Source organism: Cherax quadricarinatus, chromosome 47, assembly GCF_038502225.1.
Source record: "Cherax quadricarinatus isolate ZL_2023a chromosome 47, ASM3850222v1, whole genome shotgun sequence".
Taxonomy (NCBI): Eukaryota; Metazoa; Arthropoda; class Malacostraca; order Decapoda; family Parastacidae; genus Cherax; species Cherax quadricarinatus.
Genome location: NC_091338.1, coordinates 14,452,777 through 14,476,566, shown reverse-complemented (window position 1 = coordinate 14,476,566; position 23,790 = coordinate 14,452,777). Strand labels below are relative to the sequence as shown.

General features: G+C 41.1%; 1 protein-coding gene across 4 annotated transcripts in view; it reads left to right on the top strand.

The window, feature by feature from the left end:
* Positions 1 to 11,301, top strand: part of peb (pebbled) — a 589,367-nt gene extending 578,066 nt beyond the window's left edge. For 3 of the 4 annotated variants that reach the window (XM_070094713.1, XM_070094714.1, XM_053787731.1), the window contains 3 exons: positions 892 to 1,214; positions 5,505 to 9,239; positions 9,526 to 11,301. In XM_070094713.1, coding sequence (XP_069950814.1) covers positions 892 to 1,214; positions 5,505 to 9,239; positions 9,526 to 9,813 — 4,346 coding nt within the window. In that variant the 3' untranslated portion in view covers positions 9,814 to 11,301. Of the gene's footprint in view, positions 1 to 891; positions 1,215 to 1,311; positions 1,499 to 5,504; positions 9,240 to 9,525 lie in introns of those variants that run through there. The other variant, XM_053787733.2, reaches the window with a different exon arrangement.
* The last annotated feature ends 12,489 nt before the right edge of the window (positions 11,302 to 23,790 follow it).

Below are 23,790 nucleotides of genomic sequence, written 5' to 3'. Positions count from 1 at the left end.
CATTGATAGAAAACAAACATGAGTGTGTGTGTGTGTATATCTATCTATATATATATATATATATATATATATATATATATATATATATATATATATATATATAAAATCACATTAGACTAAGTAAATATTTGCTAGGTTATGCTGCTAAGTTTTACTACAAATTAATCATTTAAATATCTAACTTTACGTACATATCTAAATCCTCGAGTAAAGTTTTGTAATTTTTGTTCGGGAAATTCGACTTGTATTGTACCTATGGGTGAAAAGGACGACAATGTAATTACTTGTGCGTGGATGTACGTTTGTACATTATTCATGTATGTACGTTATCCGAGAACGCAGTGTACGTGTGTACATTATCCATGGGTGCACAGTGCATGTGTACATTCTGACGTTTGGTGTACATATATACGTGTGGTTCGTAATGTGTATATTTATGTACGGGGGCGTGCTGTAAATACATGTACACGTGTGGTGTGTACGTAATATATTTGGGCATGCTGTGTACATAATAAACGTGGGTATGCTGTGCTCACCTAATTGTGGCTGCAAGAGTCGATTTATAGCTCCAGGCCCCGCGTCTTCACTGGTCGCTACAGTAACATGTGCTGTATGTACATTAAATGAGTAATAACGTGGCTGAAACTTCTTTCAGTTCATTACTTTTTTATTCTTTGAGCTCATTACTGTTTTGTGCTTCATTTATTTTCTATATATATATATAATATATATATATATATATATATATATATATATATATATATATATATATATATATATATATATATATATATATATTTGTGTGTTTAGACCCACATTTAAATGGGAAATAATATATTCTGTCTCTCCTCTCCCAGAGCAAAGAATAACGTGGGAATCTCTCTTTCTCAGGCGAGACAGACATGGCAGCAGCAACAGCGTCTCCGGAGCCTAAGGGCACGTTGACCCCCCCAGGCTCGTCCCCCCTGAGGGCGGAGTGTGACCCCAACAGAGGATCCACCCACGGCTCCACCCCCCCATCACCAGAGGCTCCCCCCACCCCAGACTCCGCCCACATGGCTGCTGAACCCACCAATCATAACGCAGCGCGTCTTCACTCCACCATTGAGAGGCCAGACACACACTTGGTCAGCCCAGACTCACACTTACTGACCAATCAGGAACCACTTTTGGGTGCCAAGAAGCGCAAAGCAACGAAGGTCCACAAAATAGAGGTAAGGGCAGCTCCTCCCCTAGCCGTTCTCTTCCCTCCTTCAGTGCCGTCTGCTGGTCACTGCCAACGGACACTGGCGCGTTGAAATCACTGCCACGCCCCGCAGAGGGTGAAGCAGCGCCCGTGTCCGCTGCACTGGCTTAGTGCACCTCCACTGCTGCTAAGATGAGGTGGTGCCACACACTATCTCCATAGCTAGCAAGTGTATCGATGGTGCTGGGGTACTACTTAACTCGTCTTGTCCCACCGGGGTTCTCGCAAGTGCTATCCATGTGTATTAACATGGTAAGAACCCTCATGGAAATACACTTAAGAACTTTGCAGATTTTTCTCTTGTGAATGCCCCGTGTATGATGTGATATATGGCGATACACTTGTTGAGCGGCAGCCAGTGCAATGAAATCAGTTCAGAGTGGTTGGCTCTCAGGATTATTGTGTTTCGGTGTCAATTTGGTATTCCATTTGAGAGCCTTTATGGTTGACTGTGTACAGCTGAATTGTGATTACTGCTTTAAACTTTGGATTACTACAGATTATTTATTTTAAATGTTATTTGAACTATCAGTGACTATGTTAAGAAATTAGAACCTTGTTTGTTTGATAATATCGACCTCATTCATAATTATAAGAATTCCAAATGTGGCTGTGAGGTGGAGCCAGAGCTTGAGGCCAACACAGTACAGTGGTACACATGAATTATGACAAAACACTTCCCAGCCCGTCCTCATATCCAGCGTTTGTTTTCCAGCGTGTTTACATATTAGTGCGTCGTGTGTGTGTGTTTATCTGCTCTGCGATACTATGAGATAACCTCCTAGTTTATACCTTTTTTTTCCGGGGGGGGGGATGAAGCGGGGAGAGGTTCGGTTAGTAAAGTCTTGTGGAGCGTTGAAAAAAAAAAAGAACATGCTAATCACTTATTGTGCTTCGATTATATACTGTACGTTTGCAGAAGCTTCTGTTTTCTGTGTTAGGAGCATGAAGAAACTCGTGTGATGTAATGCGTTGAAAAACTAACGTTATTTGTTAAAATACAAGACGGCTGACATACACAAGCACTACTCTTGACAACGTTCAGTGTTAACTTGAGTCGGCTACTGGCCACATCCACATCGGTATTGCTTTTGCCTTCATATGATATTTACATTGTTGTGGTTGAACATTAAAATGGTATAAAATACCGACAGGTTGTGGTTGTTTGAACACTTCATGAAGATTAGGTAACATTAATTCAAGCAATTTTGATATTTTATGTATCTCGGTTAAAAGTATTTATGTACAGTATCTCAGATTTTAGAAGAATTTTATAGACAATAATAAGTAAAAGTTGTCCTGGCAGTAAGTGCAGAATTGGACGAGACAGTCGGGGTCTTGTGAACATAATGGTGATTGAAAATTAAATTTTATTTATCAGTGGATTAAAACTAAAAAAAAAAAATTGTTGTCAATAAGAGAAATGTGCAACACTTGGTTATCTATTGCAGAAACGTTTCGCCTATACAATAGGCTTCTTCAGTCGAGTACAGGTGAATATATCACTGGATATAGTAGTTTTGATGTGATCAATCCATCAGGCTTAAGGGACTGACCGCCTACCCAGGCTGAGGGACTGATCGCATCAAAACTGTTACTTTGTACTGCCTTCACTGTTATATTCCCCTGTATTTGACTGAAGAAGCTTGTGCAGGCGAAACGTTTTGGCAATAGAGAGAACCCTAGTTTTGCGTGTCTAATTCATCATCTTATCGGTATGGAAAGCCATCAGTAATATGATTGTATTAATGTTGGTAGAATTACCGACAATGTTAGATAAAAGGACACAAGTGCAGCTAATGTGACATTTTATTGTGGCAACGTTTCGCTTTCCAGGAGCTTTGGCAAGAACGAAAACGTTGCCACAATAAAATGTCACATTAATTGCACTTGTGTCCTTTTATCTAACAATACGATTGCTGTAGAATCACCTGTCTCCAGAGTTTTCTCACAGCCCGGACAGAAGTCAGACTCCCACGTTGAATGCCTCGACAACATGTTGACTACACAGCCATACTAACTTGGCTGATCCTGCACCAACTGCAGAAAACTTCATCAGTTTCCTATGATTTCTAGTACCTTTTGTTCCGGCAACAGTTCTTATATCTGTTAGTAGAAGGTTGAAGAGTCTCTGGCCATGGATGTTATCGTGTTCTGCCTATGGCAGCCCTTCTATTCTCTCGACATATTCTACACTTCCTATCATATATTCTAAGGGTTATAATATCGGTAGTGTGTAGATTATAGAATCTATCCTAGTTTATATGTATGAATGTGTGTGTGTGTGTGTGTCAGCGTATGTACATTATGGGTTTAGAGCTTAATGATTATATTATTGTTATATATTTGAATAATTATATACTATTTTTTTTTCTTTGCGAATGCTGAGTTTTTCCCAGTAGTCTAGAAGTTTTATTTATTCTACATTGACAGCAGCTCTGAATGCAGAATAGGATTTCATGAAGCGTTAAACTCCTGTGGGGTCATTCAGTGTGTGGTACTCGCGAATATACCTTGACCCATAATCTTTTGCTAAGATTCAACATACTGGCAGTGTTGGAACACGTTACTACAAGACACCTTAGAGGCCTTGTATTCTTTAAACTACCAAACTGCTAGAAGGGTAGTGCTGAAATAGGAGGCTTTATCCTCTTAAAGTTAATCCTGAGATCGGATTCCAAGGCATCCTAACGTGAGGAGAAGCTGTGAATGCAGAACAGTATAGACGTGTGTTAGTACAAGTGATTAGAAAGACCATTGGCGTGGCATCTTTGTTTTCAAAGATATCATAATTCAACCTTTCCTGGCTTTTGATGAGTTTGCTTTGTTCTCAAAACGATAAGTGATCTGACATTATTTCAGTCTCTTAGCTATTCTTCAACCCGAAGGAAACTACACATGCTACAGATACAGTAATGACACGAATGCAAAAAGACTGTACTTCAAAGAGAGAGAAAACTAAATAGAATTCATAATAATTTTTAACTTAAAACTGAGGTTCTGAAGGCAATATATATTTTCTCTTTAAAAGATATCTGAAACAAAAATGTACTTAGTTTAAGCACGATGTCATCATTTGTTTGACAAATTTAAGGCAAACCAGTGTTGGCTAATATGAGTTTATTACTAGTGCTGAGTAGCACCGTGTAGTGAGAAAGAAATAGGCACTTGTTGAGGAGCGGGTGTTGGGTGCGTGTTTGATGTTTTTAAAAAACAAAGTTAATTTACATGCATGAGTTAGTGGGAGGGGGTTGTTTAGAAGATTTGGGTGTTGGGAAAGCACACGTATTGGGGAAAAGCGAGTGTTATGCAAGGTTCTAGTGTGTTGGGGCGAATGTGTGTGGAAGGGGCTGTTACAGGAGGGGAAGAGGGGGAGGGCAGTGAGAGAGGTGGGAAGCAAGAGACACCAGGAGCCTCAGGGCAGACGCTCACACCCTCGGGCTACACTTGTGCGAATCCCCCAACTTCTTCCCTTACTCCATCCCCCCCTCTCTTGTTCCCTCCTACCTTCTTTCATCACCCCCTTCCCCCCAGGTTGCTCTTCATCCTCTTCTTCGTCTTGCAGTCCCCTCCCTCACATCCTTGCACCTGAGGTAAAGGAGTTTGTGGGAGGGGAAGTTCTCAGGGGTGAATCCTACTACGGGGATGTTTAAGCGATCTTCTCTAGACATTTGTAATATTATAGTACAGAAGCTGACCACTTAGAGTAACACTGTTTTCTACCCGTCCATAAGTGTACACAATATTCACGATTTTTTCACCTTGTTGAGCCCTTCCGGGAGACTGCCTTGATGTAGCAAGGGGCTCTGTACAAGGAATTGGATCAAACCTGATTATCCCCCACCCATTTCATTTCCCAGGTTTAGTGTTTAGCTGTGAATGCAATAATATATTCTCACATTAGACAGTCCGGAAAAGCTTAAGCTGCCTTCACTCTGCCAGTAAAAGTAGGCTTGTATTATTCATAAAATATTCGTCATTAGTTTATTTTTAGTTTGTTAGTAATTGAGGCTTTTCAGTGGTTAGAGAGAGGGAATGGGAATATTGAGGTGAAAACAATGTGTGTGTGTGTGTGTGTGTGTGTGTGTGTGTGTGTGTGTGTGTGTGTGTGTGTGTGTGTGTGTGTGTGTGTGTGTTGGCAGTGTGGGGGCGTGATGAAGAGGGTCGCGCCTGCCGTCTGTTGGCGTGCGGTGTGGCGGGGTCAGGGGGCGCCGTGGCGGTGGCCAGCCCACAATAATGGTTTTTCTTTTTGTTGCAGACGGAATGTGGGAGCGAGGGTGAGAGCGAGGCGGGCGTGGCTGGTAGCTTCGCCTGTCCAGTATGCCAAGAAGTGCACTCTTCCCAGCATGAATTTACTCAACACATCCGCAAGCACAACCACGTCCTCGAGACTGATAATGGCACCAAAGTCTACTGCTGCGGAATCTGCAAGAAACAATTAAGCAGCAACAGCTCTCTGGATAGACACATGCTCGTTCATTCAGGAGAGCGGCCGTTCCGTTGTCACATATGCGGCACACACTTCACCACCAATGGTAACATGCATCGCCACATCCGCGGCCACTACCGCAATGGAGGCAGCGGCGGTGGAGGGCCAGGCTCAGACACTGGGGAGAGCGATTTAGGATCGGAAGAAAGCTCGTCGTCGCCCTGCAAGCGACGTCTAGACGACGAGGATAACGTGGTGTCGTCCAAGACTGTGCGTCTTGGTGAAGCAGAGGAGGAATTGGCGTGTCCAGCATGTGGAGTGGAACAACCCAGCCAACACGTTCTCGAGCAACACGTGGAGAACATCCATCCCGAGTACCAGGTGGCCTGCACCACCTGCCAAGTGGGTTTTAAAAACTACCGTGCCCTGCATCTACACAACTCTATGGTCCACCCCACAGCTACAGTCTCTCCACCTCAGCTCGACCTCACACTCACAGACTTCTCCACTTCTAAATTTCCACTCATTGCCAAAGAAATTTGTGAGGCGAGCAGTCGACAACAGCAGCACCCAGGCGAGGGTATCGGTGTCCACAGATGTCAGATGTGTAACATTACCTTTCCCTGTGCAGACTCATGGCTGATGCATATGCGAGAGCATGCAGCAGCATCCTCAGCTCCCCCGCCTCCCCTTAGGTGTCTACGGTGTGACCTGACATTCTCAAACTTGGCAGAGTTGGCTCACCACCACCAACGCCATTTGTGCGAGGAACCTCAACCTCGTAAGGAGAGCTTCTTGGCTGTGCTGGACCTACTCAACAAGCAGAAGCGTGACGTAACGTCTACGCCCGTTGGTGCAACAATGGAAACTTCCTTCCTTGGGGGTTTGAGGCCCCCACTAGGAATGCCACCCCCAGGTCAGCATTCTCCTGCACCTGCGGACTCTGCTAAAGCATCACCAGAGCATCCAACAGCTGGTAGAATTGCTGCTACAACTACCACTACCAGTAGTGTCTCTCCCCTGGTGTCTACTGCCCCTGTTCTCTCTCACGATGAACAGTTTGCACGTGAATATCGTGATATGAAATTAAATGGCCAGTATCCATGCCGCTTGTGCAAAGAAATCTTTGCAAATTTACGTAAACTTAAGTCCCATAATTTGGTGCACATGGTAGCGCCCCCTTATCGTTGCAACCTTTGTTCTTTCTTTAGTAATGACAAAAACACTTTGAAAGAGCATATGAAGAGTCACAAAGGCGATACCCCATATGAATGCAACTTATGCAACTTAGCCTTCACCACAAAAGCCAATTGTGAACGTCATATTAAAAATATTCATGGGCGCCAGTCACGAGATGAGGTAAAGAGCTGCATGAACTTCATTCCACAAGAGGAAGGGGCAAGCAGTGATCATTCCCTCGATACTGTCTGTCATATTTGTCACATTGACTGCAAGGCACGTTCTGTCCTGCGGGATCACATACGTTCCTCCCACCCGGAAGGAATGACTAAACCTTACTCCTGCAAGTTATGCGGAGGTGCCTTCTCATCTGAAAATGATGTGATGCGTCATGTAATCCAGCAACATGCTGAGGCTGCTTCAGGACCCACACTTGAGCAGCTCGTAGTGAACCGTTCCTCACTGGAGGATCGTCACGAGCATCCTGACCTCACGCCTGTAGAGTCTCTCCTTAACTTTTCTAAGTTACCCATGGCGATGCCTCTAAGCACTCCTCATCAGCCACCTCCAGTTTCTTTGCCCATAGCATTTCCACACAAGCCATCTTTACCATTGTCCATGGTCCCACCCCGTCCTCTCACGCCTACCATCACTCCTGTACCTCCTTTGCTCTCTGACACGGAGGATGCTCCCCTAGATCTTAGCATGAATTCTAAAAGGGATAAGGAAAGGGAAGCAGATGAAGAGGAGGAAGACGTAGACGTTGAGATCAGCGATATAAAGACTGAACAAGTAGAACCTGAGGACTTGTCAAAGCCACGACTGAAGAAAGAGGATGAAGCAACTGTTGAAAAGACTGTAGAGTCTTTACAAGAGCCAACTTCTGATGTGCTCAAGATTCCACGGCCGCCCTTTCCACTTAGTACAATGTACCCACAACCTCTGTCCCTCTGTAGCCCTTTTACATCCAGTCAATATCCTATTCTTATGGACCCTTATGGTATACGTCCAGTCCATCAGTTTGATTCTGCTCTACTAGAGGAATATCAGAAGGAGCTGAAGCGTGGGTTGCAGCTCACCTCAGGTGGAGCATTGCTTAGTGGAGCTGGAGGGTTTTTACATCACACTTCACCATCATTTCCTCTCTCTGCCCTAGCTCTGGCTGCTGCTCGTCGCAATCCACTGCGCATTCCACGCCCTGAAATTCGTAGTGTTGAAAGTAAAGCCGATGATCCTCCTGTAGTAGACAGTTTGGCGACTTCTGTATCTAAACCAAGTGATGAAGATGTAATGCATTTTACAATGCGCAACTCAGTTTTAATGAAGAAACCAAAGCAACGAAGGTACCGAACAGAAAGACCATGGAGATGTGATCTATGTGATAAAGGGTTCACTCTACGATCGAATATGGAGCGCCACATGAAGCAGCAACATCCAGACGTGTGGCAGCAGAGGCCGCGAGGCATCAATACCTCAAGATCAGAGTCGGACACACCAGCATCAGCAGCTGATGCACCACATACCATATCTGACTCAGTAAGAGAGCAGCTCATCAACAAAATTGAAAAAGAATCTAATGATGAAAGAATAGAAATCAGACAAAGAGAAGAGGATGAGAGTGAATTAGTCATTGATGATGTCCCAGAGGAAGATGGGGAGGATGAAGAGGAAGATGAGGATGAAGAGGATGAAGACATTGATGGGAATAGCACAGATGAGAGAAGTCGTGAAGACTGTGGAGCAGATCTGGCCAGTGTTCACAAGCTGCTGTCTACCGCATCAAGTCAGAGCTTCCCTTTTTTTGGCAGCGAGGGTGAGGAGGAACCACCAGGTGAGGAGGACTCAACGTCTTCCACGCCGATGTCAGAAGATGGAAAACGCAGTGCCTACTCCTCTGCCCCACAAAAACAAAAATGTCCATTTTGTCAAAGAAAGTTCCCGTGGTCCAGTTCTCTTGTACGTCACATCCGAACCCATACAGGACAGAAGCCTTATTTGTGTCCCGTCTGTCACTTTCCTTTCACCACAAAATCAAACTGTGATCGGCACTTATTAAGAAAGCATCCAGATTCTCCCCACACAACGGGAGGTGACCGTCCATACCGCTGTGTCAAGTGTCCTGGGGCAGCTTTCACCAATCTCGAGAGCCTTCGCAAGCATGAAATGTTCAAACATGAGAAAGCAAGTGATACAGCAGTTTTGCGTGACGATACCAGACCCTTCAGGTGCCATGTTTGTGAGACTCCTCTAGCAACACGTGAAGCTGCTCTGCATCACCTCGGTAAAGCTCACCCAGAGCATGCGCAGAGCATAATCAACACAGATCCAATCACTACTGACAACAATAATGAGCCTCCTGTTCCTGACTCAACTACAACAGACAGAGTAAGTTTGAAGACCTGTTAAATTGTTGTTCTGATACATGTTCGCCACATAAATTATACTGTATTTTTCTTGCTTTATTCGTGCAATAGCACGAATAAGTGCCTTGGTTCTGGAGAGGCTCTCTCTAATTAATGAATTGGACTTAGAACCTGATTGCCTTCCATCTCCCAGGTGCTATATGATCCCTACGTATTTAAAGCTTCCTTTAAATATATCATGAAGTAACTTAATATTTTACTGCATATACTGTATTTGTTTACTCATCAAATCTAAAAAATTATTACAGGTGAGTTGCATGTTTTGTCTGCAGCGGTACTGGAGTCTCGCAGAACTGAAACAACACATTACAACAGATCATGTTAGACCGTCCTCTCCAGTCACCTCTGAAGATGAACACAAGGATGGATGTGTAACCTCTCCAATAATTAAGACAGAAATCAAGGAGGAACGCAAGGATGAAACTGAAGGAACAGATTTCATCTCCAATCTGCTAGGAACAAAGCGAGCAGTGGTGGATAGATTGTTAACGTCCAAGTCTGCTGACGATGCTGCAAAATTATTAGGCGTCCGATAAACTAGCAGCTTAGTCCAGTGTGTGTGAAGTGAGCGTCCATAACTGACAAATTACAAACTGTTGGGTCTCCTCTCTTCAAGATAACTTCTCCATTCCGTAGCTGAGTGCAATGTATGTCATAGCTTGTAGTTGTTCTTAAGGGTTACATTCAATATTTTATTTTCAATGTTAATGCATTCACAGTTTGCCTTGAAATTCAATAATTCGTGCCTTGACGACGTGCCCTAGACACTTCTGTAATCTGTAAGTTAATGTTTTGTATATATGATGTATATAACAACTCGGTGGTTATATTATTTAGTTAATATAATTTCATTCCTTTCGTCTGTGATGTCTCCCATTTGATTTGTTATTTACTCGTTATCATTGTTATTTGTTTGCTTGTACAGTACCTGCCAAAATATTATCTTGTAGTGTTTTCTTTAGTTGCCAATGTTTCAAACATTTTGTTCAAATACAAGGGGCCAAAATCTTTTTTCTTGTGCCTAAGCTTTTCATTTGCCAGTTTGCCAATGTATGGCAATAATTTAAAATGTCGGGTCGGGTCATATGCCAAGAATGACAGCATATCTACCATAGATCGAGACAATCTATATGGATCAGGGATTGAGTAGTTTCTTATCTTTATTTATACTTTAAGTCCTCATCTCCAAAGTATTAAGGCTAGATGCCAAAGTTATGGTTAGTGTATGTAAATAATTAGACCTAATAATTTATCTCATAATTTGTAAGGCTGCATTCTCATTCCAAAGTTTGTATATTTATACTAATTTTAAGGTTTATTTCTCTAAAAGTGTTGTGTTCCTATTAGTTTATATTTACCGACATATTCCAGACTATACCTCAATATTTTTCATTTCATTTTAGTAAGTAAAGAATACAGCAGGTACAACCTGTCAGATTCTCTTAAACCAGTGTAGTTAATAGTACTTAAAGTCTAGCACCTGTAAATATCTGACGCCAACATGGGTCACTTAGACAAAGCCTGTTTCAGGATTGGCGCATCTACTCTAAGATTAGCTGATCTTGTTAGTGGGCGTCTTAAGGTCACACTCATTTCATTTTGCTACATTCCATTTTCTATACTTACACCTATTTAAATAATATATTCCATGCAATAATTTTTTTTGCATGCTCCCAAAGAAGTTTGCTGTGTGTAGAGAAGTGTTTGAATTTTGAGTGATGTGTTTTTTCTATGCAAGGTATTGTTCTGGGATACTATTTCATGTTTATAAAAATTTATTTATAAACAAATCAAATGATCTCTGGATGTATAATTCTGAAACATTGACCTAATGGCATTATTTAATAAGCCTCATTATATACACAAATATCTAAATCCTCCAAGGCAGTTATATACATAAACAATATTTGATACTCTTGTCCTGTCTTGTTCAATCACCTTGTCTTTGTGTGTTATTGTTTGTTACAGCACCACTTCTAAGAAAAAATAAAAAAATGCTTTGGAATAAATAGTTGTGATTGAAACTGTGTTTTACATAACCTTCAATTCTTTAGCTTCATCCGAGGATTATTCGCTTCATATATTAATGGTATACAATACCAGCAAGTAGACATGAAATGATCAATTCATCAGCTGCAGTAAATGCTCCATAGCTTTGATCGGTGGGAAGTTGAGGCTACATTCTCATGCCTAGGGTTAGCACTGATCAAATTATTATTATTATAATCAAGGGGGAAGCGCTAAACCCGGAGGATTATACAGCGCCTGGGGGGGGGGATGTGGAAGGAATTCAGGCTTAATTCGGGGAACTGGAGCACAGATCCAATTCCCTAAATCAAGAGCCCCTCACCAACATCAAGGAACCTTCCCTGAGGGGGCTAAACCCATAGGATTATACAGCGCCTGTGGGGGGATGGAAGGTATTCAGGGACCTGGAGCACAGATCGTTCCCTAGATCAAGAGCCCCTCACCAGCATCAAGGAACCTTGAGGGGTCAAAGCTATGGAACCAGGAGCTGTGACTTGACCCCTGGAACCAAATAGTATACCCGGGTATGGAGATGAACACTTGCCCGGGTTGACCGACTGATGACAAACTTTTTTCTTAAATACCGAGCTACTAATCACCTCATATCAACCTGTTGTCACCAGTTTTTCAACAAGTCTGCTGAGCAGGTGAAACGTCTGTTGCACATGCCACTTGTACATCTATATTCACAGAACTATAAAAAAAAATCTTTGGGAAAGCACTAAGCCCAGAAGAGTTGTACAGTGTATGGAATGGGAAGCAATAAGTTTAATTCCTGTAATGAAGAGCTCCTCCCCCACATCAGTTATCAAAAAAGCTCTAAACCTACAAGGTACCTCAACCGAAGCAAAAAAAAAAATATTTTCGAATATTTACATTCTCCAAACAGGTTTCCTGTTTTTATATTACTATTATAATCAAGGAAAGCACTAAACCGATTTTTGATAAAAAAAAAAAGCCCTTCAAGGTACCTTGATGCCTGTGAAGCACCCTTGATCCCATTCCTCAGGCTATCCCTGGGTTTTATATTATTAAATAAAAAAGAAGCGCTAAACCACAAGGGGCCTGGGTTTTATAAACAATGTAATTTGTGTCGGTAACACGTGTGCGCCTTAAGGTCACTAAAACATATATTTACAATGAAATCTTAATATTCAGATATTACTCGTCAAAACGTGGAAATAAGTCACATTGATTATATTGGTTGACTTTGTTAGTATCATGAATCTGGAATAAGACATCTTCCTGTTAGTTCTACACACTGCTTACTGATAGAGAAACCGTGGTGGTGGAACAGGTGTTGGTTTTTGTTTTACCTTATGCTAGTTATATAATGTTGCTCATGATTTTTTCAAAGGTATGAGGATGTTCAAGACTCAGAGTTGTGCCAAGGTCAAAAATATTGGCAGGTGGCATTTTTGAAGCCACGAAAAACTGTCAGACATGTAGTTCTTACCTGCATACTGGTATGTTGGATATAATTATGGGATTCAATACTTTATTTGCTCTATGCAAGCAGTAAATGCTTTCTGTACCTTTTCCATTATTATAATAAAAAAAATGAAGTGCTAAACCTACAAGGGTCATACAGCACAGCAGGGCAGGGAAGGGTGCAGGGGTATTGGGTAGCAGGAGGGTGAGTGATTATTATTAGGTTATACAGTGCAGGGGATAGTGTAGGGGTAGAGGACAGCAAGTGGGAGGTAGAAAGGGCTGTGAGGAGTTCTAGAAGCAGCATCATCAAAGTTTGTGCAGTAAATCAGTTGCTGTCAAAAAATCAGGGAGTGTCTGAGTTAAAGGTGGGTCCATCATGTACCTTTTCCAGCTCTTAGCTCTCTTGCCTTGAGTCAACACCAAACAATATTTTAAACAAGAGAGAACAAGTGATTTGAAAAGTGACACCATCCAGTTACAGTATTTGCCTTGTGTTCTATGAATGATAGGACAATTGACATACCAAAGACTTAAATGTTCCTTTCATTCCATAAGATGGTCCTCCTGTGTTTTGTATCCAGTGATCCTATTAACTACTTAATCTTCCCATATCTGAGTAGATGGAATTTGTTACCACAGACACCCATATTCTCCATTGGTCACTTTGAATATATACAACTTTCATGCTTATTTTGGTATCACCTGCAAAAAGATACCAAACTATGGTTGGTGTTTATCTCCTCTGAGGTTGAAAAAATACGAAAAATGAAGCAATATTTCCCATAAGAAATAATGTAAATCCATTCCAGACACCCAAAATTATTAACAAACAATACATTTTATAGACAATAACTATAGTTTTACATACAGAAAACAATGAAAAATACAAATATAAATGACTAATGAAATGGATAAATGAACATTTAACATCACATTTTACCTTTACTGAAGACTCTTGTTGGCGTATGGAAGACGGCGAGGAGGGGAGAGGGTATTGTTTGGAAGAGGAATCCCCCTCCATAAGGACTTCAGGTATCAAGGCCCTATCTGGGGTTACTTCCCTTCTTTGTCTTTTACTGGCACTAGGACCAGCTTGAGAGTCACTGGACCCCTGTCGCACAAAAAATCTGTCCAGAGAGGTCTGTTTCTGGTGTCTCTGAGATTTGTCTAAAATGGGACAAGGCATTGTCACTGAACATTGATGCGAACTTCCCATACATTCTGGTGAGATCGGAGGACATGAGTATGCCACTTTCATACTTCGCTCTTGAATTCTATCGCTTCTCGCCTTCTTCATCAAAGGACTGGCACTTGGAACTTTCTTTGGCCCCCATGGTGGCTTATTTAGCAGTTGCACTCAATAAACAAGCACAAAAAACAATGGATTATTATGAAATGTTTCGGATGAACATGCGGGGTAATGCTCATTCAATGAGAAACCAAGCCAGACTGAGTCAGAATGCGTGGGAAGCTTTGTGTGGGCACGTGCTGGCGGACGCGTTTGGTACGGCAGACCATTGTCAACTCTACGAAAACTGAACGGATGTACGAAAACTTGAACAAAATTTTGATGAAAAAAGTTGTCAAAAACCGAATCCTACAAAAACCAGGGCATACGAAAACCGAGGTTCCACTGTTTTCGTGTTCTATTTGTTACAAAATTTACCCTCCATTTCCTTACTTTTCCTGTTACATCTATTGATCTTATTTTGTGGGCTACAAATCCATGATTGCATTTGTCAAATACGCAAAGTCTATGTAGACCAGATCTGTGTTTTAAGGCCTCTGGGATTTTACGTAGATATATGGTCTTGCTACAAAAAATGATAAATGCTCATACAATTGATATTTTTCATTTCCTTTTCAAATTCTGAGGAATTTGTGCATATCTGTGATATACAATTTGTATTGTGGGCACATGTAAAGAAAACACTATATGGATCCTCAACTCTCTTGCTTAATATATTGTTTAACAGTGATTCATTCAGGTCTTACAAAATTTTGGTCGTATCTTTTCTATCAATCGGTGCATGAACCTTCTGTTCATAGTGGGCCAATTCTGTATTTTTTATTTTTCATTTTGCCTAAGTGTAGAAATATTTAGGATTTTTTGTTACTTTTTTCTTAACACACCAGGCATCTCTCACCAAGGTAGGGTGATCCAAAAAGAAAGAAACACTTCACCATCACTCACTCCATCACTGTCTTGCCAGAGGCACACCAATACTAAGGTTCAGATGCTCCTCCAAACTGCAATATTTCCCACCCCTCCTTCAGAGTGCAAGCACTGTAATTCCCATCTCCAGGACTGAAGTCCAGTTAACCATTTTCCCTAAATCCACTTGCATATGTTACCTTGCTCAAATTCCAACAGTACACCAAGCCATAAAAAACATTTGCCTCCACTCCTATCTCTAACATGCTCACACACACCTGTTGGATGTCCAAGCCCCTCACACACAAAATCTCCTTTAACCCCCCTCCTCTCCAACTTTTCCTAGGATAAATACCGTCCTTCCACTACAGATTATACATCCACCAAGTCATCCTATTTTTCTCCATCCTCTCCCCCTATAAGAGTGTGTTAGTATCTTTGTCTCCACAGATGCCTCAATGAACCACCCACCTTTTTTCCCGTTGTCAATTATAAGGTTCGCCACGTCACTTAGACCCGTCCACGAAGTTTACTCCCAAATATCTGAGCACATTCACTACCTCCATACCCCCTCCCTCCATTCTGATATCCATCCATACCCCCCTCCCTCCATTCCGATATCCAATCTCTCATTATCTAAATTTTTTGTTATGCTCATCACTTTGCTCTTTCCTATGTTCACTTTTCATTTCCTCCTTTTACATACCCTCCCAAATTCGTCTGCCAACCTTTGTATATTCTCCTCAGAACCTCCCAGAAGCAGTGTTACTGGCAAAAAGCAATTGTGTTAACTCCCACTTTGTACTACATTCTTTATCTTCGAATTCTCACACCTGTCCCAACACCCTAGCATTCACTTCTTTCACAAACCCATCTATAAACATGTTAAACAACCATGGTGACATGTTTTTTCCTCAATAGCTGTTATGTTCATTTTGTGCTTCTGTCTAGTATTAACATTTTAGTTTCTGAAAGGGTAAAATCTCCAAGGATGATATTTGGTATAGGATTTTCAAGGCTTTCTTGTCTGTTCTATGACTTCATCTGCCACTGCTGACAGTGGTTTATATACAAGGATAATTACCAAATTATTTGTCTCCACTTAAATACATAGTATTTCTACTGTATCATTTGATGATACAATTAGTTCTGTGAGAAAAATTAAGCTTCTTACAGTGAGTCTTATCCTGTCTATTCTTGTTGTGACTTATCAACTCCCACATCTACATATGTAAGCACATTGTAGTTTTGCTCACATATATCTCACTGTCCAAAACATCCACTGTACAGTGGAACCACGAATATAGGCTGTAATCTGTTCCAGGTCAGCCTAAATTCAAAAAGGCCTAATTTCGAAGCAATATTTCCCATAAGAATTAATGTAGCATATACAATTAATCCATTCTAGACACCCAAAAATATTAACAAAAAACACATCTTTTAAAGATTAATTATAGTTTTACATACACAAAACAATGAGAACTAAATAAAATAAATAAATGAACATTTAAATAACTATTACATACCTTTATTAAAGACTCTTGTTGGCTTATGGAAGACAGGGAGGAGAGAGGGACGACTGATTATTGTTTGGAAGGGGAATCCCCCTCCATAGGGACTTAAGGTATCAAAGCCCTCCTCTCTGGGGTTACTTCCCTCCCTGCCTGCTACACTCCCTCCCTCCATGCTACACTCCCTGCCTCCCTTCCACACTCCCCGTTTTCCTGCTACACTCCCTGCCTCCCTTCCACATTCCCTCCCTCCATGCTAAATTCCCTGCATGCCTGCTACACTCCCTGTCTGCCTGCTCCACTCCCTGCCTCTCCACATCTTCCATTGTTTGTGATCTCTTTTTCATTAACATGTTTACCCCTTTTGCCACATCAGCTTCCTTGATTTCTTTCTTTGCCAGGATAGAAGTGATTGTTGATTTGGATTTCCCATACATCCTGGCACTCGAACACCACTCATATTTTTCAATAACTTTTTTCTTAAATTCCATTGTGTTTCTCACTGTCTTTACCATAGGAACTTTACTAGGAACTTTCTTTGGGCCCATGGTGGCTTATTTCACAGTTGCACTTAATAAACAATCACAAAAACCAATGGATTTTAAGGAAATGTTTGGATGAATGCATGGCGTATATTCTCATTCACCGAGAGACACAGGGAGACTGACTCACCTACACAGCGGCGTCCCAGCAGGAGGCAAGCTAACGCGTATAATACGGCTGATTTGCGAGGCCCGGCCGAAATAGAGAAAATTTTCCGCCCCAAAACCGGCCTAAATATGATTTGGCCGGTAAATGCAGCGGCTGACATTCGGGGTTCCACTGTATTTTCTGTGAATATTTCAAACACTGCCTATGCTTTTGTAGAAGCCCAATGATATACAGTAGAACCTTGGTTTCCAAATTTATTTCATTCCAGATGTAGATTCAACAACCAAAATCAACAACAAACAAAGCAATTTTTCCCATAAAGAATAATGTACAGAGAATTAATCCATTTCAGACCCCAAATGACAATATAATATATTAATAATGTACTAACTACTGCATAAAACAAAGTATAAAATTATATAGCACAGGGAAACTGTAAAAATGAATGCAAAATGAAAATTTAACTTAAATACTGCCCCTTACCTGTCAGAGGAGAGCTAATGTTGGTTCCCTTCTTTGTCTTTTTTCATCACTAACATTTTGTTCTAGCTCACTGGTTCTCTGTTTCACTAAAAACTTGTCCAGTAAGGTTTGTTTCAAGCTTCGTTTTAACACTTGTATAAAGTGAGACAATACACTGTCGTTGTACATGTTAGAGAGACAGAGGGCCACCGCTCTGTCCAGTGCACATTCTGTGACTAATTGACCTGAGCCGCTTTGTCCTGTTCCATACACAAGAAAACTTGTCTGTCAACAGCCAAGAGAATGTACTAAAACCAGGACATTTTTTCTTCAACACCTCATTCAAAAACCGATTTATTCAACAAGTAATGCAATTGACAGCTGAGGTTTGACTGTAGTTACATATACAAAGAAAATGAATATTTATAGAGAACACCCAAGTTATGTACAGCCTCTCCTCACTTAGTGATGTACTCGTTTACCAACGCCTCGGACTTGCAACGGGCTCTCTGACCAGTACTTATACCTAAATAATGTATATTAGAGCTGATTTCCTCTATTCTGTTCATTTCAATATACAGTACACTACTGTATAAACATGTAAAAATATACCAGAAATGGTATAATCAGTGCAAAGGTGACATTAACCCTTAAACTGTCCAAATGTAGACATACGTTTGCACGCGTAGTGCTCCAAACGTAGATCAACGTTTTATTTTTTTCATTCCTTCAAATTTGGCGCGATAGGCCTGAGTCTCCTAGACAAGAAAGAATGGGCCTGCGCCCTAAGTGTGCGCAGAGTGAAAAAATTCACTGACGCTGGGGTACTGCATGGTAACGCCAATAAGTTTAAGCTCCATCTTGGATTAACATCATGGCACACCCAAGTGAATCACTCACGCCTCGGCGCATTAACACTCTGCTATTCTCGGAAAGTGTAACAGAATGTGAAGTTAGTGAATTTGACACCGATACAGCCACTAATGTTCAAGGAATTAATGAAACTGTTGTTGATAACCCAGATGATCCACAACCCATCACCTCTGGAGTGGCCAGTGTGGACAGTGTGGCCATACCAGACCCTCAGCCAAGTATCTCTGGGGTTGCTAGTGTTACTACCCAAAGGCACCCTCCGCAAGAGGAAATTATCATTTTCCTTGCGTTATGGTGATGACGATAGTGAAAGTGATATAAGTGACGATGATGAAATCGATTTTATGCCCATAGAGGATTCGTCAAGTGACAGTAATTATCATTATTTCCCAGTGAAATGTACTTTTAGGCGTTGTAACCTACGTTCAAGCAGTGTGCCATACGTAGTCGGTGGCAGGGGTCGCAGCAGGTCACGATCCAAAACCCCAGCATGTGAAAGTGATAGTGATCATGAAGGTGAATATGCTGGGATGGAGGAAGACGAGGCTGGTGGCATGGTGCCTGGACCTCGTGGCGCAGTGGGTGGGCAGACAAAGGACTGCCCGGCACCCTCTCAACCATGTGCTGCCTCCACTCCCATCCCCCCTCCTGCTCCCCCACGCCCCATGCCACAGGTCCACTCTGCACCATCTGATCGCGAATGGAAATGGACAGAAAGTACACCATTCACGCCACATCCTTTCAATTTTGATGCCAGTGGAAGTGGTATCATGCCACACTGTCCCATCACAAATGAGTCTACAGAGTTAGACTATTTTCAACTCTACTTTGATGAACCGATAATGAACCTGATTGTTACCCAGACCAACATGTACTACCAGTATACAATGAACCAAATAGATGTTTCAGAATCGTCACGGCTGTGCAGGTGGAAAGATACAACTGTGGCTGAAATGTATTTATTCCTGGGCACAATCATGCTTATGCCACACACCTATAAGAACAATATAGCAAACTACTGGTCCACAAACTACTTCATCTGTACTCCAGTCTTCCGTGACCTCCCCTGCAACAGATTCACTCTCTTGCTACGAATGTTGCACTTCTCAGACAGGAATACTCCAAACCAAAATGACCTATACAAAATCAGGGAATTGTTTATGTATCTCAAGCAAAATTTCAGTGCCTACTTTTATCCATTCAAGAATATTGTTGTTGACAAGTCCTTGATTTTGTTCAAGGGACGACTGTCATTCAAACAATATATACCAAGCAAACGTAATCGTTTTGGTATAAAACTCTTTGTAATGTGGGACTGGTCTTGTGTTGGATGTCATTATCTACACAGGGAAAAACACACTCAATGATGACAGGCGGATGTTGGGCATTTCTGGTGATGTTGTTCACAAGATGATGCAGCCATACCTTGGCAAGGGCCATACATTTTTCACAGACAACTGGTATACAAGCCCTATGCTCGCTGATTTCCTACATGTGAACAATACTGATATATGTGGAAGTGAGAAAAAGTAGAAAACACATACCAAGGTTCACTGGAGGAAGTGTAGTGCAAGCATTTCCTGCCAATGACATCATGGCACTGACGTGGCATGACAAACGGGACGTGACATTACTGTCAACCATCCACAGAAACAAAATGGTACAGACAGACAGACTGAGCAAGTACAATAATGAACCTGTTGTAAAGCCAGCTGCTGTCATCGACTATACAAACAATATGCGACTAGTCGACAAGCGTGACATGATGATAGGGTTTGTTGACTGTGCGGAGGAGTCACAAGTGGTACATAAAAGTGTTTTTCCCACCTCGTAGACAATGCAATGCTCAATACCTTCAACATGTATGAAATAAAGACAGGGAAGCGACAACAATATGCGGAATTCACCCTCAATGTTATCAAGCAGATAACTAAAAAGTATGGTACCACACCTATACCTGTCACTCCACAAGAAGAGGGGGAAGTGCCTGACCGAATAATCCCTAACTGTCACTGCCTGATATCATTACCATCTACTCCAAAGAAGAAGTATGTACTCTCAGAAAAAGTGTGTTGTGTGTGCTTACACTACACAGCGACCTGAAGTGTGAAAAGACACACGATACATGTGTCAGCAATGTGGGGTGGCACTCTGTATGAATCCATGCTTCCTGGAGTATCATACAGTGGTGGACTTCTAGAAACATAATGGAACCTGTAAATACCTTGTATATATATGTAAATAGTATGTGATTGAACCAGGTGTACAAATTCATTTATCAGTGTGAATGTGTGTGTTTGTGACAGTGTGATTACTAATTCAGTACCAAATATTTGTCTCTCAACAAGAATTGGCAATGAAATCAAAAGATCTGCAACAAAACATTATTATCATAACATGAAACCAGCAAAAAATTGAAAAAATTGGAAAAAAATTATAAATGTTTATTGTTTCTGCAAGCGGCAGTGCTCCATGTTGCCGACACCTCATCATTTAGCACCAACTTCTTGGGCTTATATCTCGGTAAGTACTGATCCTAAAAATTTTTTTTGTCCTATAACATTTCTAAAAATGCGCTCTTCATTTAAAAAAAAAAAAATTATTTTTCAAAATATTCGGAGCACTGCGCGAGTGAACGTAGATCTACGTTTGGACAGTAAGGGTTAAAACAATATCAAAGATGGTTGACTCAAACCCACTACCATTACAGTATGCTCCTCACTTAGCGACAAATTCGTTTAACGGCGTGGTCTTTGGAACGAAACTACGTCATTAAGCAAGAAGAGACTGTAATTTTTTTTTTCAACACGATGGCCATCTCCCACCAAGGCAGGGTGGGAGACAACCGAGGTTCGACTGTAGTTACATATTTAAAGAAAATGCATATTCATAGAGATAACACCCAAGTTATATAATACAGTGGAGCCTCAAATATCGAACTTTCTCTGTTCCAGACGGCTGTTCGAGCACCATTACTGAACGAATTTATTCCTATCAGGAATAATGTAAATTAGATTAGTTCATTTCAGACCCTCAAAAATACACTTATAAAAGCACTTACAAAAATACACTTATATAATTGGTTGAGCTGGGAGCAGTTCGATATTTGAGGCTCCACTGTATAATTTTTTTCAACATGACGGCCATCTCCCACCAACGCAGGGTGACCCAAAAAAGAAACACTATCACCATCATTCATACAATATCACTGTCTTCACAGAGGCACCAAGATATGACAGTTTAGATGTCACTACAAACAGCCAATAACCCAAATCCTTCCTTTGAAGTGCAGGCATTGTACTTTCCACTCCAGGACTCAAGTCCAGCTAACTAGTTTCCCTGAGTCCCTCATATTACCCTACTCACACTCCAACAAATTGTCAAGTCCCAAAAACCATTCATCTCCATTCACCATCCAACACGCTCACACATACCTGCTGCACGTCCAGGCCCCTTGCACACACAACCTCTTTTACCCCCTCCCTCCTTTCCTAGGATGACCCTTACCTCTTCTCCCTTCCACTATAGATTTATACACCTTCCAAGTCAACCTGTTTTGCTCCATCCTCTCTAAAGTCAACTAAAATGCCAGGAGCAATGGGCTAGTAACCCCTTTTCCTGTACAGCTTACTAAAAAATTAAAAGCAATATAAATATTCTCAAAATTTAGCTTACATATAAATATTCTCAAAACTAAGCTTACCTGTTGTTTTAACTTTTAATGGAAAGCATTCAATCCAATGACTGCAATAATTTTCTTCAGTAACAGAGTTGGTAGCTATGTTTAAGTTATCAATACTTTGATGTTGACAGTCTTTCCCATGTTTGACACTGACATGATTTGTAAAATGCACTTAGTTCTTTTTTAATACAAATCTTTAGCTACAAAAGTGTTTATTGTACAAGTTTGTATTCAGAAAACTGCCTCAAGAGAAATTAGGCCAATCTTGTTTCTTATACTCTGCATTCATTACATATGCATATAAATGTTTAACAAATACAGTACCTAGAAGAATACAGTAATTTGGAGCAATAGTTGTAAACTCGAACACAAAGTGATAAACCCATATGGATAATTTAGCACTGCAGTCAAGATTATCATCATTACAGGTATCATATTCATGAAGAAGCACTTATCCAGTACAGGTCGTACAGTGAGGAGATTAAATCACGAGTGAAGGCAAACCCTAGTGCATATTAACATATTAGTATAAACAGCACTCAAATAGGATATATTAAACAACTGACATGACACCCTTGCTTGTAGGGCATTTTTGCTTCAGTTTATTGAAGATTTTAAATTTCATTATTCATCAACACAAATTTAAATTTAATGAATTTATTATAGTCACAAAATGCACTATATTCTACCCATATGGTTAACAAGGGAACCTCTAATGCAGTTCTGTAGCATCATTTGAAGATTTTATTTACAGCTTGATCATGTTTTGAGTTGGCAGTTATAAGGGTTGCACACACACTCAATACAGGTCAGCCATCACTAATCCGGTTCCATCAGTTATTCGTCACTAATTTCGGCTAGCATTATTTCAAATTTCCAGGGTTGCCACACTAACCTGCTGCTAGGGTTTGGTGGCGCTACTTGCTGCATAAGTTATTCCAGTTTCTTTTTCTCCATTTATTGTTATAACCTGCTTACTTTTAGCCCTAGCCATGGTTCCAACGAATAAAAGAAATGCTTCTCATTATGTAAAGCACATATGTACACAGTACAGTGGACCCCCGCATAACGATGGCATCACATAGCGATTAATCCTCATACCGCTTGCTTTAATCGCAAAAATTTTGCCGCGCATACCGATTAAAAACCCGCTCACCGATTTTCGTCCGAGACACGTCCAATGTGCGCCCTCAGCCAGCCTCACATGTGCCGCCCGTGCCATTGTTTACCAGCCAGCCTCCGCGGTAACATCCAAGCATACACTCGGAATATTTCGTATTATTACAGTGTTTTCGGTGCTGTTTCTGAAAAATAAGTGACCATGGGCCCCAAGAAAGCTTCTAGTGCCAACCGTACACCAATAAGGGTGAGAATTCCAATAGAAATGAAGAAAGAGATCATTGATAAGTATGAAAGTGGAGTGCGTATCGCCGACCTAGTCAAGTTGTACAAGAAACCCCAATCAACCATCGCTACTATTGTGGGCACCAGAAAGACAATCAAGGAAGCTGTTCTTGCCAAAGGTTTAACTGTGTTTTCGAAACAAAGATCGCAAGTGATGGAAGATGTTGAGAGACTCTTATTGGTGTGGATAAATGAAAAACAGCTAGCAGGAGATAGCGTCTCTCAAGCGATCATATGTGAAAAGGCTAGGAAGTTGCATGAGGATTTAATTAAAAAAATGCCTGCAACTAGTGATGATGTGAGTGAATTTAAG